We start from the raw sequence: 14169 nt of genomic DNA on the forward strand, positions 1-14169 counted from the left end.
CAAACACGTCCTCTGTATCGATTCCATTTTCGACCCTTTTGAAATTAGATACCCAAAAAGAAAATTGAACCGAGATTGATTCAAATCTTTAAAACCCTAATTTGAACCCTAATTTCATTTAATCAATGTGCACTCCAAATAACCTAATTCGCTTTTGCCCAACATTTTGGCTAATAGGGTTTAATTTTTCACGCTTTAAAATCTCCTCCTCTTCCTCCTTCTTCTTCTTCTTCTTCCCCTCACAGTCCTCCCGATCAAGCCCTAATTCTCTCTGCAATTGTTCGTTCTTGATACTCTCTCTCTCCGCCGCTAAGCAACTACTCTCGCTCCGATCATCTTCCGGTTTCTTGTAGATTACGTCAATGAAAATCAATGTTCCGCCATTTTTGTCTCTTCCGCAGCTTTCGTATGTGTAAAACGTGATGATGTCGTTCGCCTTCAGCTTTTTCTCTTTCACGAATCGATTCCAGCCTCTGGTGAAGACGAAGCTCTGGCTGCTCCTCCAGTAACAGTATCGGAACTTCCATGTCTTCATTGATGTATCGTAGAAGACGATTTCGATATCGTCGTTATTCTCCTCTGCGCTCTCGCTGATGTACGGAAAGTGTTTCACTGCGTATTTTTTAGGGATTACGAGTCGATTGAGCTTTCCGACGTCGCTTGGTGTTAATTCCTTCTGGAATAGATGGCTGCAAGAGAAATGGCCATCGCGGTCGCCATTTTCAATAGTTTGGAGGTTCTGTATATTCGAGTCGCAAATTTGAGACTTCGTTCGTAAGTAGGCGGAAAATTTTGAGGAATACGATCCGTCTTTGATCATGCTGAGAACGGCGTCTATGGAGAATTTGCTTTGAAAATTCGGCTCCTCGATAGATAGGCGAGTCCATGGGAAATTCCGGTGAGAGTCTCTGGTGCGAAGCTTGATAGCGGCACTGTCATAAGCCATGGCAGCGTCTTTCTCCGATTTGAAGGTACCGAGCCAGATCCTCTGGTGGTTCGCATAGATCTGCGCTCCCCAACGGCCATTCTGTTGCGGCACTACACCTTTAAATTTCTCGACGGTGGCTACATCATTAAGATCATGGTCTAATCTCATCCGCTTGGCATCAGGTATGGCATAATCTGAAAAATTAGAATCAGAAACTTCATCTATGAGGAGAGGGGACTTAGTGAAGGAAATGAAGGTGGAGGATGCTTCGTCTTCCATGGTGGATGAGATTGGGAAATGGTGGGGAGGGAAAGTGGGATTAAAGAAGAGGAAGAAGAAGCCATGGTTGAAGTTAAGTTACAGTTGCAGGGGAGAGGTAAAACAAGTTGTCAATGGTGCTATAATTTTTTTTGTTCTTTGTTTCAGTTGAAAAAAGGTTCAAATTGATGGGTGTTTTGGGATTTTGGAAGGTGGAAAGTTTTCAGAAACTAAACAAGATTTGGTTACTTTTGAAACAAATTAAACTACATTTGAAACAACACTAGCAAATGGAGTTGAGATTAATAACACTTTTCTTTTTTCATCTCAGGTTTCTTCTCAAAATTTCTCTTTATTTAGCATGTAAATTGTGTTGGTTGATGTTCATCTGCCTATAACTATAAGAAATTATCCAATCATATATATATTTCTTGTTTGCAAACTCTCTCTGTTTTTTTTTTTTTTTTTGGTTAAATCATAATATTGGGGTAGTTCAAGTACAAGGGATTCTTGTTCAATTTTAGAGAAGATGATTATATTTGACTTTCTATTTGGCGAGCAATCATTGAATTATTACAAATATTATGGGATATGAGATTTTTGTTCAATTTTAGAGGATAAATTATATTTGTCTTTCTCCATAGATTATTGTTAATATGGGATAAGGGATTCTCGTTCAAGTTTGAAGAATATAAATTATATTTGTCTTCTCTAACTGTTACAAAATACTCGGGAGGAGTCTAATATCATACCATTATGGAGAGGCGCATTCATCTAACATGATACAGAGTTGTGCCCTAAACTCAGAATCTTTAAATGTCGAACAAAAGTATTGTGAGCTTCGTAGGCATAGTAAAAAGTGACTTAAGTATCGAACATAGGGTGTACTTTGTTCAAAGACTCCAAAAGAAAAGGAGTCGAGTCTCAATTAAGGGGAGACGTACTTGGCGTTGGATGAAAGTCTCACTTTGGGTAATTTATGAAATAATCATGGAATGAGATCTTTTGGGGAAGCTTAAAGCAAAACCACGAGAGCTTATGCTCAAAGTGGACAATATCATATCATTGTGGAGAGTCGTGTTCATCTAACATAGTTATCTATCTTCTTTTTGCACTAGACCGATCATTACATTATGATAGTTATCTATCTTCTTTTTGCACTAGATCGATCATTACATTATGAAATTCTGTTCTAATTTTTAATTCTATCGAAACTTTTGAAAGTTTAAAAATATTTATCAAGGTATTTTTATTAATTTATCGAATTTAGCGAAAAAATACTAATGGATTTCACCATCAATGTTTAAACTTATTTATAAAAAAAAAAAAAAAAATGATAGTTTATTGCAAATTATGAGACAAAGTAAAAGCAAAACTTTAAAATATATATTTATAAATTATTAGTATTATTATTACCACATAAAATTTATGGTCTATTTTTGCTGTAATTAAAAAAAATAAATAAATAAAAAAACTAAAACCAAGTCAAATGAATGTGCAAAAAATGAGGAAATTTGTAAGCAATGAATTTCCTATTAATTTGGATCTCATCCACACCCATATTTCAACCTATAAATATGTCTAATTCACTCTCTTTCTCTCTCAACACTTTTTTTTTTTTTTTTTTTTTTTGCAAAAAAAAGAAAAATCAGCCATTAGAGCTCAAAACCATTGGAGACCTAAGCTTTCGTTCTTGATATTAGTTTGATTCAACACAACCATTCCTTTACCATAAATGACAAAAGGTTTTAGTTTTGGGGCCGACTACGATCATCCGCGCCTGATTTCTCAATCTCGGTCACCTCTTTTTCGTGTCCGATCATCTTCTCCGTCCCCTGAGTCGTTGTCGTCTCTCATTACCATTCCCGAACAAGTCACTCTTGCCCTTATCAAGTTTCGCAAAAAGGTCTCGACCTTCTGTCGTTCGAAAACAAGTTATCAATGAGATCATCAAACTCAACGCCTTTTATTTTGTTTTGCAGAGTTTAAAATGGATTCTCGGGAGGAAATCACCGTGAAGGTTAAAATTTTAGAAAACAATTACGAGACGTATTATAATTTATTATTATTATTATTATTTTGAATAATTTGATTTATTAATGGAATTTGTAGATTGCTGAAGAAGCAGCAGAAGGCGTCAATGACCGAAATGACCAAAATGACCAAAATGACCAAAATGACAATAGTCACCAAAATGACCAAAATGACCCAATTGAAGCAGAAGGTGTCAATGAAAACAGTGACCAAAATGACCAAAATGACCCTAATGAAGAGCCAATAGCTGTTTGTGTGTATAGGGAGAGACCCACTGTTCCAAAGAACACCGGAGGATGGAAACTTGCAACTCTATTATTAGGTCATCATTTTTAATTTTCTATTTTCTAAAAATTTAATTATTTATTCGATCCCGGTCCAATATGGATTAAAAAGATGGTTATTTTGTAAGATCGTTGAAAACCCGAGTTGAGATCTTACTGTTTGAGTTGAGATCTTACTGTTTTGTAAGATCATCGTTGAAAACCCGAGTTGAGATCTTACTGTTTGAGTTGAGATCTTACTGTTTTGTAAGATCATCGTTGAAAACCCGAGTTGAGATCTTACTGTTTGAGTTGAGATCTTACTATTTTGTAAGATCATCGTTGAAAACCCGAGTTGAGATCTTACTGTTTGGGTTGAGATCTTACTATTTTGTAAGATTGTTGAAACCCCGAGTTGAGATCTTACTCTTTTGGGTATAAGATCGTTGAAACCCCGAGTTGAGATCTTACTCTTTTGGGTATAAGATCGTTGAAACCCCAAGTTGAGATCTTACTCTTTTGGGTATAAGATCGTTGAGTTGAGATCTTACTGTTTTGGGTATAAAATCGTTGAAAACCCGAGTTATATTTATAGGTTCAATTATCATCAAACGAGATCTTAGCTCATATGGTACGGACATAAATAAATGCATTGAAGATTCATTTGGTATATATTGAAACAGTGAACCAAGCGTTAGCCACCCTAGCCTTCTTCGGAGTTTCAGTGAACTTAGTGTTGTTCTTAACGAGAGTTCTTGACCAAGAGAGCGCCACCGCAGCCAACGGCGTTAGCAAATGGACTGGCACTGTCTACCTCTGTTCCCTCATTGGGGCATTTCTTAGCGACTCCTATTGGGGCCGATATGTCACTTGTGCCATCTTTCAACTCATTTTCGTACTGGTAAGTTAATTACGTGTTATTTTCATTTAGTATCGAAGCATCGTGAAAGTCGTGAAAGTGACGATTTAGTTACGTGTCGAAAATATAGGGTTTGGGGCTACTATCCCTAACCACGAACCTATTCCTCCTAAACCCGCCCGGGTGTGGCAACGACGTACTAGACTGTGTGCCATCATCCATCAAAGGTGTGACAATCTTCTACCTCTCCATCTACCTCATCGCCTTAGGCTATGGCGGCCACCAGCCGACGCTCGCCACCTTCGGCGCCGACCAGTTCGACGAATCCAACAAGAAAGAGGCCAATGCGAAGCCGACGTTCTTCTCCTATTTCTACTTCGCTCTCAATTTCGGCTCCCTGTTCTCCAATACCATTCTCGTCTACTTTGAGGACTCCGGCCACTGGACGCTAGGGTTTTTGGTGTCCCTTGGCTCGGCGGTGCTGGCGCTGATTTTGTACTTGCTTGGAACGAAACGGTATCGGTATGTGAAGGCGTGTGGGAATCCTCTGTCCCGCGTCGCGCAGGTGTTTATGGCGGCGGCTAAGAAGTGGAAAGTGCCGCCGGCGAGTGGAGATGGGCTGTTTGAGGTCGATGGCCCTGTTTCTGCCATTAAAGGTAGCCGGAAGATTCTTCATAGCAATGGCTGCAGGTACGATTTTCAAATCCTCAATTTGTGCCCTAAATCCTCAATTTGTGCCTGGATCTTGCTGAAAAATGGATTTCATGTAACCTAATTCCTCAATTTGTGCCTGGATCTTGCTGAAAATGGACTTCATGTAACCTAAATCCTCAATTTGTGTCTTGAACTCTTGATCTTGCTGAACAATGGATTTCATGTAAGCTAAATCCTCAATTTGTGTCTTGATCTTGCTGAAAAATGGATTTCATGTGACCTAAATCCTCAATTTGTGCCTGGATCTTGCTGAAAATGGATTTCATGTAACCTAAATCACCTACAGGTTTTTGGACAAGGCGGCGACGGTTACAGAGGACGACACAAGGGAATTGAAGAATCCATGGAGTTTATGCACAGTAACGCAGGTCGAAGAAGCCAAATGCCTAATCAGAATGCTCCCGATTTGGTTCTGCACCATCATGTACTCCGTCGTCTTCGCTCAAATGGCCTCTCTGTTTGTCGAACAGGGCGACGTAATGAACTCCACCGTCGCCAACGGATTCCGCATTCCGGCCGCAAGCATGTCCGCGTTCGACATCTGCAGCGTCCTCATCAGCACCGGCCTATACCGCCATGTCCTAATTCCTCTCGCCGGCCGTTTCACCGGAAAACCTAAGGGACTAACAGAGCTTCAAAGAATGGGGATCGGCCTCGTAATCGCAATGTTCGCGATGATCGCCGCCGCCCTAACCGAAACCAAGAGGCTGAAGTACGTAATTCCAGGAGAGAAACAGAGTTCTCTGAGTATCTTCTGGCAGGTTCCTCAGTACGTTCTTGTAGGTTGCTCTGAGGTTTTCATGTATGTCGGTCAATTGGAGTTCTTCAACGCGCAATCGCCTGACGGAATCAAGAGTCTAGCAAGTTCATTGTGTATGGCGTCGATTTCGCTCGGAAATTACGGCAGTATCTTGCTGGTGAACGCGGTGATGGCGATTACAACGAAAGGGGAAGACCCTGGGTGGATTCCCGATGACTTAAATTCCGGCCATTTGGACAGATTTTACTTCCTAATCGCGGCTTTAACGGCGATTGACCTTCTGATGTATGTGTATAAGGCGAATTCGTACAAAGCTATTCAGATCGACGGCGCTCCGGGTAAGGAGCGCGGCGGAGGGAAGGAGCCGGAGGAAGAAGATGAGATTGTTGGTAGAGTATAATTAGTTAGTGGAAGAAGTAATTTGATTAATTAATTATTTTAATTATTTGTGATAATTTGTCGATTTAATAAAAATACTGTAAGTAACACAGCTGTAGCACAATTTATGTAAATTGTAAAAATAATATCTTACAAAATTTTGTATAGGAGACCGTTTATGTTAAATATTATTTTAAATTTTTGTTACTAAATATTATTGAATTTATTAGAATTTTTTATTTTTATGAAAATTATTGAATTTATTATATTTTTTATTTTTATGAAATATTATTGAATTTATTAGATTTTTTTTTTTTTTTTTTTTTTTTTAGCAAATAGAAATAGAAATATTATTATACTCTTGGATTTTTATTTTATTCGAGTTTGCAGATTAAATAAATATTTATAAAATTACAACTTTTTAAAATAAAATTAGATTTCAACTTGTAAATCTATTTTTTTAATAAATTTTATTTTTGTAATATAGTCAAAATTAGAATAATAATCACACAATTATTGTTTTTTTTTTTTTTTTGTGTTTTTAAGAGGGAGAGAGAAAATGAAAAACTAATTTAATTTGAGACAAACAAAAAAAACAAAGATTTTATATCTTTGAATGTGAGAATGTGGGTCCCAGATGTTATGGATTCAATTTCAAAATTTGTAATACTCTCAACGGAAAAATAAAATATATTAATAAAACTATAATTTTTTTTTATATAGTTTTAATATTTTTACCATTTAAATTTTTTCACGAAAAAAAAATAAAATAAAATCGTGGAGGTTACCTGAGTGAAAGATAGTGATCGGAAATCGCCAAATGTTCAGGAGTTTCGCTATTCAATCATTTTCCTTCTTGTTGTTGTATATCTTGTTCATACACATATTCTCTTTGTTTCTCGAGCCTATAGTGAGTTACAGATAGTGTACAGAAATGTCAAATATTTGATGATTGAGTTGAAACTTCTGGATCGGTATCTCACACCTGAACTGAATTCTTTTTGGTTAAAGAATCTCTTTCTAGTTGCACTGGAGGGCTTCTGGTGACAACATGCTATGGGTGGCGGTTCCGTTTATGGGGTCAAATCAATACGTTCGAAGAAGCAAGATTGGAATCTCAATCTCAAAAGTAGGTCAAAAAAGATGGTTCGAGTCTTGGTTAAGGATATGATTAGATTGAATATCTTTTTTAGTTCTTAATTATTTCTACTCTGATTATATGCTATGAAAGCAGTGATAGTTTATGCTTATTTACTTACGCTTTTTTTAAGTTTTTAAAGAACGGGACGAAAGGCTCGAGCATACATTGTTTGTGTCAACATAACACAATCTAACATAACACGATCGTTATCGAGCGTTATAGTTGCTCGATTACGATTGGGAGCATGAACACAAACATCATACTCTCAATCACTTGAACTTGACTCACATCCATACATTTTTTTTTAGTCATCTTATCAAACCCTATTTTGACCTACTTTTCAAATCCGCCCCTCTTTCGCTTCTTGCCATATCTGCTCCTGCTGCTCCTCCTCCTCGTCTTCATTAGGTTCCCACATTCATTTCTCCGGCTGCTTCATTCCCTGTTCTCTCTTCTTTCTCTGAGATTTCCCCTTCTTCCTTTCGAGTAGTGGGTCCTGCTCGCTTTTATCTTCAATGGACCCTGACGGTGTTCGCAAGAGGGAGAGAGCTGAAACCGCCTTGAATGGCAATGGGGCCTTTAAGAAGTCCAAACCAGGTTCGTTTTGCTTCATAAATGCTCCTCTTGGGCTTTTTTTTGGGCGTTCTCAACGGTTTTGGTATTTTCTCGTTCAGCTGGTTCATGGGTTTGTTGGTGGCTTTTGTTTCGCTTGCTTGTAGTTGTAGCATGTGTATGCTGAAGTCCGTTCTGTTTGATTTCTGTTCGTTTTGACCACTATTGATAGTTTTGATGGACTTGTTATTTACTCTCTGGTATTGCTGTTCTTTTGTATACGCTCTAGCTAGAAGAAACTTGGAAGCTCATTCTAGAACAAATCTGAATAAATGAACACAAATTGTTGGCTTTTGTTTCCCTTTCTTGTAGTTCTTCGTTTGAATATATAGATGTAGGTATAGTGTTTTGGATTTTACTTAAGGTATTTGGTTAATGATTCTAATATCATGTTCTAAGTTCTGGTTAAAGTTTTTGATGTGATATTTAGTATTTTAAACTACTGTTATGGCTTCAACTGATATCGATTTCACATCCTTTGCTTGGATGTTAGAACATATGTTAGAACATAAAAAGTACATCACTCCCTTTTGTCTTTGTTTTTGTTGATAGTTTTTCAAAATGGAATGTGGGTGTCTTTATATTCCTCCTGCTGGCCGTTTTCACCGCATTCATTAATAGTGTGTTGTCTTAGCCATAAAAGATGTTAGAACAATTTGAGATATTTTAAGCTGGGAGATCAATAATTGGGTGAAATTTTAACTAAGGAAAGTTAATTAATGTTGTGCGACAGAAATGGACTCCTTATCTACTGGTTTAGGAAGCAAATCGAGGCCTTGCACAAAGTTTTTCAGGTTCAAATCTTAACTTATCTAAAATGAATTAATATAATGCCACTCAATCTATTGCTAACATTCTTTAATTTCCAGAAAGATTTACTTAATTTTCTCAAGCAAAATTATTGTTCTTTGGACTAATGAATTGGTTAGTTAAAGTTGTTTCAGGTTATGCAATGATGTAATCATAACAACAATCACTGAACTGAAATAGTTGATTCACAACAGTTCAGTGGTAATGTCTAAATTGAAAGCACTTTTATATTGGATGCAAACTTGTTCTCTCTTAAGTGGATAATTAGTTCTTACTTGGATATTTTCAAGGAAGCAGTTTGATGCAGAATTGAATTGGCATTTAGGTCTTGATCAAAGAATAAAAAGTTATGGTAAATCATGTTCTATTTGTTCCTATGCTATCACATGAGCCACATTTCCATTTTTAGGTGCAAATGGGATATTTGTTTATCTTCTATTGAATTTTTCCATGGACATTGTTCCGAACTGCGTATCATTTCGACTTATGCCTTTTACCGGTTGATGTTTTGCGACTATTGAAGCCCCGACCATTTTTTATGTTAATATATATGCAAGTCTGTAAATGTTATGCTAATTTTCCGTCTAGCTCATATGAAATTGTTTAGTTGAACGATGGTCAAGTCTGGTTAAGATTTCGGTTTATTGTCAAGGATTTTGGACGTTACAATTTTCTGATACGGTAGTTTAACTTGTTTCTGTTGCTAAATTGAAGAGTTTGTCTGGAAACTTGAATGTCAGATATATTTGTTTGGGTTGGAGTAGAGTTATTGAAATATCATTCGTTTAGACTTATTGTGGACGCTTGGAAAATGTCGTTTCTGCTCGTTTCTACTCCTGATCTATACTTCGGTTGTTTATGCTCAAGAATCTTCATTGGTTTTGTTAAATTTTGTACGAGTTTCGACTAGAATTCTCGATCGTATTGCTAGCGTGAAGTTTACTCCTCTTTTTAAATGAAAAATGCAGCACTTCTGGTTGCCCTTTTGGTGAGGGGTGTCATTTTGCACATTATGTTCCTGGTGGATTCAAAGCAATTTCTCAGATGAACAGTCCTGCTATTTCCCCTGGCATTAGAAATCCTGTCGCCCCTCCATCGTTTCCAGATGGTGTTTCTCCTCCGGCTGTCAAGACACGTTTGTGCAACAAATTCAACTCAGCCGAAGGCTGCAGATTCGGTGACAAATGCCATTTTGCTCATGGCGAGTGGGACCTTGGAAGGCCAAATCCTCCACCAGAACACGGTGGAATGGGAGGAGGACCACTAGCACAACAACCCAGAATGGGTGGTGGCTGGAATGTGCCTCCGCCACAACCCAACCATGGACCTGCTGCTAGCTTCGGTGCGTCTGCAACAGCAAAGATTAGCGTCGATGCATCGCTTGCAGGTCCCATAATTGGGAAGAATGGTGTCAACTCGAAGAATATCTGTCGAATGACAGGAGCAAGACTTTCTATAAAAGATCACGAGTCAGACTCTAGCTTGAAGAACATTGAGCTCGAGGGTACGTTTGATCAGATCAATCTTGCTAGTTCAATGGTGCGCGAGTTGATTGCAAACGTCGGCGCAGCCTCTGCCAATAATGCCATGAGGCAGCAGCAGCAGCATTCTCAGCACTCAGCAAACAACTTCAAGACCAAGCTTTGTGCTAATTTTGCAAAGGGTAATTGTACGTTTAGAGAAAGATGCCATTTTGCACATGGCGAAAGTGAATTGCGGAAACCAGGTATGTGAACGCCCACCACCTTCAGCGGCCTTGTAGCAGTGTGAGTGTCTCTTCTTCTTGAACAAAATGTTGTTTTGTTTTGCTTTTCTTTGTTAGTTTTGGTAAAACGATGTCCGATCACTTGTAAGACGAGCATTTTTCATCTACATAGATATTCAGGACGAGATTTAAGTAAAGTTTCAATTAATTGGATCGATCGATATTAAACGTTCTGTCTACATTACGAATTTAAACATAATTTTGTACGGGGTGATGCGTTAAGACGCACAATTGTGTTTGATTTATCTATCTTGAACGAATTTCATGATCTTCGGTATACTTTCTTTGTGTTCTTTAAAATATTTGACAGCTAGATCTACTAAATATATTTAAAATTTAAGAAACCAAAGTAAAAGAACTACTATATAATTGCTTCGAAGCCATTAAAAGGACTATCATAGGGAAAACAAACAGAATTTCAAAATTTTCTTCACTACTAAATAATGATAATAATGGTACATTCAGAATGTCAGACAGAATGTAATCTAACACGCGCACCTCTACAAGAGCTCATGATCTATTGCGAAAATTCGTTCATTTTGCCTTTCCATTCTTTGAAGATCCCTTCTTCAATGGCTTCTTCTGGAGTTTCTTATTTGGTTTCAACTTGTTGCTCGACATTGATGAAGACTTCCCTCGTTGGTTTCTTTGTTTCTTTTCTTTTTTCACATTGTACATGTTGACAGCCTGAAAATCAAGATGAGGAATCCAAAATAGGCTTAGAATTTAATGTGATAACAAAATCAATTTGTTTCTCAGAAGTAATGAGCTTCACTTGCATGATAACTCATATACACGAATATCCATCACGTCATGATCTATTTACAACACAAGGTCCATTAGAAATCATGTTGAATCATATAATATACAAGCATAACAATGGCAATCAATACGAGCATAGCTCAACAAGCTAAACGAATTTACAAGAAAATAAAAAGGGCGGTGGTTTTAGGCCACGTGAGTATGAATAATCATTTTAAAACCACAAGAGTTACATGGAGCATCAAAAAATAAGATATATGCATTTGTTCATCCTTTAAAATGTACTGTGCAGTTTAGCAGTCAAACCTTATTAATATTGAGAATCTCGTGTGAATTCTTGGAAATTAATCTGTTAAGAACTTTCTCAGTTTGCTCTCTTTCTTGAGAGCCTATCCCTGTTCCCTCCACAACAGGCAGAAACTGCATCCAAACACAAAAAATGCATCACAATTTTTTACGATAAATATAAAGTAAACTAAAGCAAAAATGTACATCAACAAGCTGGTTCAGTTAACCTTGCGATATTTTCCTTGATGTTTCGCAGGTTTTTCTCCTGCTAACTTCTTGTCAAATTTTCCACCACTGGCTGTTGAAGTTGCTGCCATTCCAGCTACGTTTCCAAGTTCATCCTTGGTAATTTTCTTTGGTGCAGCTTGAGTTCCAGTTATAGGCAAAGCAGTGGCAGCTAGTTGAACGTAACTGATACAGTGAATTTTATGCTATCAAGAACAGATTGTGACGGGAAGGAAAGGAAGACATGATTGAAGATGAACACTAAGATGGGCAACTTGAGAATAACAGCATGGATGATGTCTTAAATGGAGTAGTTGACAAAAACATTTTTTGGAAAACGTTGATCTAAGTTAAAAAGTTCAATGAAACTCGTATATAAACAACAAAGTGGGGTACAACTTATATCATATTCAACAACCAAAACTGTCTTGAGAGGTAAAACCTTGGTAGAGCGCCAACTTTTGCAGCCTGCTTCAGATTCTGTAACTGATTCCTTTCTTGTTTTTCAACTCGGCTTTTCTTATTGGCTCGCCTTGCAGCAAATGGATCCACCCCGGGCTCTGCAAGACAAATCAACCATGCTCTTAACAGCCATTTCAGCTAATTTTACGTGTCTTAAGAACAAGAGAAACCAGTAATTAAATTGGATCATCAGTTGGCAATCTGGATGTTGCAGCTTTGTGCAAATTTGCAAATAAAGTTCACAAAAAGCAAAAGCATAACTTTCTAGTCATCTTGGACTCAATTATGGGTATGTTCACAAAAAGAATAAATAGCTAGTAGAACAAATCATCATAAAATACTACCATCAGTCATCTTGGCCTCAATTATGGGTATGTTCTCCTCATCATTTGCACGATCGTAACCATGGCGACGTTTCCATGAACCCGTCTGATCATCATACACTATCTTATCTTTTTTACGATTCTTTATGCCTGCAAGAGTTTGAAAAAAACAATAATTATGAATAAGTTCCACTTGGAAACAAATATATTGCTATCAGATTAACTAATTTTGTGCTTCTATTTCTTGTTTCAGTAGTTCTATCCTCTTTTTTTGGGGGGGGATGTGCTGTATCAAATATACCCTAGCACAGGGCACACAAAGCAACTGACCTCTTTTTTTGGCAAAAAGCTCCCATTTTGTAGGAGGTTTGGGCTTTGGCAACTGGAAAAAGAAAAGAAAAGATCATCTCAGCCAAGAACTACAAAATTAACATTTGCAGCCGCTGCTCATGGATGCAGCACGATCAGTGACAGTGGTTACCAAGGGAAGAAATTTATAAAGTAGCATGAAGCCTTACAGGTTTCTCTCTCGGCAATCGTGTAGAAGGTGGAGGCAACCTCACGAGCGGACCATCTCTGTCTTCAGTTGAAGGCAGGTTGAAAAGATCATTAGCAATAAATTGAGCTAACTCTGCGCCCTTTTGCAGACATTCACTAACTAGATCCTCCCTAATAATCAAACAAAAAAATAAATTAGGCGAAGATGGTACCGGTATTCTTCAAATAATACAAGCAATTATATATTCCGAACATCCAAGAAGGAAGATAAATATTCACAGGTTAAGGATTTCTAATTTAATTGCCAATAATTTAACGCTTAAGAGTCACCAATGCAGACATAAATGTTCACGAACGTGCACCCAATGCTTATATCTACTAGAAATTCATCGTATGCGAAACAAATGCCATAAAATCTGCACCATCGAATTTCAGAAAACAGTACAACGTAATGTGAATAGCATAGGATCGCAAAGCCAAAAAATACATCCCGCCAGTGTTCTTCAACCTCAGTGTGACAAAACACGAGAAATTCGGGGCAAAATTCTCTACAAACCTCGTTTCATCTAGCTACTTAAGATACGATATTCGTAAAAATTCGCGAGAGAGTGCGTACTGCAAGAATAATCCGTCGTCCGAGTATATTTTGGGAGGGAAGAACAACTAACCTGGAGGATGAGAGGGAAGGAAATTGATGGTGAGGATTGAACGCCATTAGATTCCCCAGGTCGATCTGAAACGGCTGTTGATTCTCCATCTCCATGCTCCGGCCACCTTACAACCTTTTCCGATTATGAGTTCGATGATTCTGCAATGTAAGGCTGTGGTGAACCGCCGACGACTGAGGACTAATCTCTAAAACCCTAGCTACCGTTTTCTTCTCTATTTAATAATAATTATTATTATTTATACTTTATATAATTTCGTAACTTAAATTAATATATGATTTTTTTTTAAATATCTAATAAATATGACTTTATACCTTTTCTTTTACTCAATAAATATGATAATTAAAATATTTTTTTTCTCTCTGAAAAAAATAAAATAAAAATAATAATTATAATAAGAAATCAAATTAATCCATGAAAA

General features: G+C 37.3%; 4 protein-coding genes across 6 annotated transcripts; 2 read left to right on the top strand and 2 right to left on the bottom strand.

The window, feature by feature from the left end:
* Positions 1–1207, bottom strand: LOC111793290 (AP2/ERF and B3 domain-containing transcription factor At1g50680). The gene has a single exon (XM_023675113.2). The coding sequence runs from the start codon at positions 1205–1207 to the stop codon at positions 119–121; it is 1089 nt and encodes a 362-aa protein (XP_023530881.2). The 3' UTR covers positions 1–118.
* A 1663-nt stretch (positions 1208–2870) lies between these two features.
* Positions 2871–6361, top strand: LOC111792958 (protein NRT1/ PTR FAMILY 7.1). Of its 2 annotated transcripts, XM_087123286.1 has the most exons (6): positions 2871–3092; positions 3169–3206; positions 3299–3542; positions 4167–4384; positions 4473–5032; positions 5343–6361. In XM_087123286.1, exons 2-6 carry the CDS (start codon positions 3177–3179, stop codon positions 6214–6216), a joined length of 1926 nt encoding a protein of 641 aa, XP_086979412.1. In that variant the 5' UTR covers positions 2871–3092; positions 3169–3176; the 3' UTR covers positions 6217–6361. The 2 variants fall into 2 exon arrangements, with proteins under 2 accessions (XP_086979412.1, XP_086979413.1); XM_087123287.1 differs by having other exon boundaries at positions 2871–3206.
* Positions 6362–7649: 1288 nt separating this feature from the next.
* LOC111793638 (zinc finger CCCH domain-containing protein 14-like) lies at positions 7650–10691 on the top strand. The gene is made up of 3 exons (XM_023675606.2): positions 7650–7932; positions 8681–8741; positions 9726–10691. The coding sequence occupies exons 1-3, from the start codon at positions 7851–7853 to the stop codon at positions 10489–10491; spliced, it is 909 nt and encodes a 302-aa protein (XP_023531374.1). The 5' UTR covers positions 7650–7850; the 3' UTR covers positions 10492–10691.
* On the bottom strand, positions 10553–13972 carry LOC111793637 (ribosome biogenesis regulatory protein homolog). Of its 2 annotated transcripts, XM_023675603.2 has the most exons (9): positions 13749–13972; positions 13101–13251; positions 12913–12964; positions 12604–12732; positions 12240–12357; positions 11800–11983; positions 11591–11704; positions 11021–11209; positions 10553–10626 (listed from the first exon to the last, which is right to left on the bottom strand). In XM_023675603.2, exons 1-8 carry the CDS (start codon positions 13841–13843, stop codon positions 11057–11059), a joined length of 996 nt encoding a protein of 331 aa, XP_023531371.2. In that variant the 5' UTR covers positions 13844–13972; the 3' UTR covers positions 10553–10626; positions 11021–11056. The 2 variants fall into 2 exon arrangements, with proteins under 2 accessions (XP_023531371.2, XP_023531368.2); XM_023675600.2 differs by lacking the exon at positions 10553–10626 and having other exon boundaries at positions 10938–11209; positions 13749–13971.
* Positions 13973–14169: the final 197 nt, after the last annotated feature.

Source organism: Cucurbita pepo, chromosome 4 (assembly GCF_057944985.1).
Source record: "Cucurbita pepo subsp. pepo isolate OVF chromosome 4, ASM5794498v1, whole genome shotgun sequence".
Taxonomy (NCBI): Eukaryota; Viridiplantae; Streptophyta; class Magnoliopsida; order Cucurbitales; family Cucurbitaceae; genus Cucurbita; species Cucurbita pepo.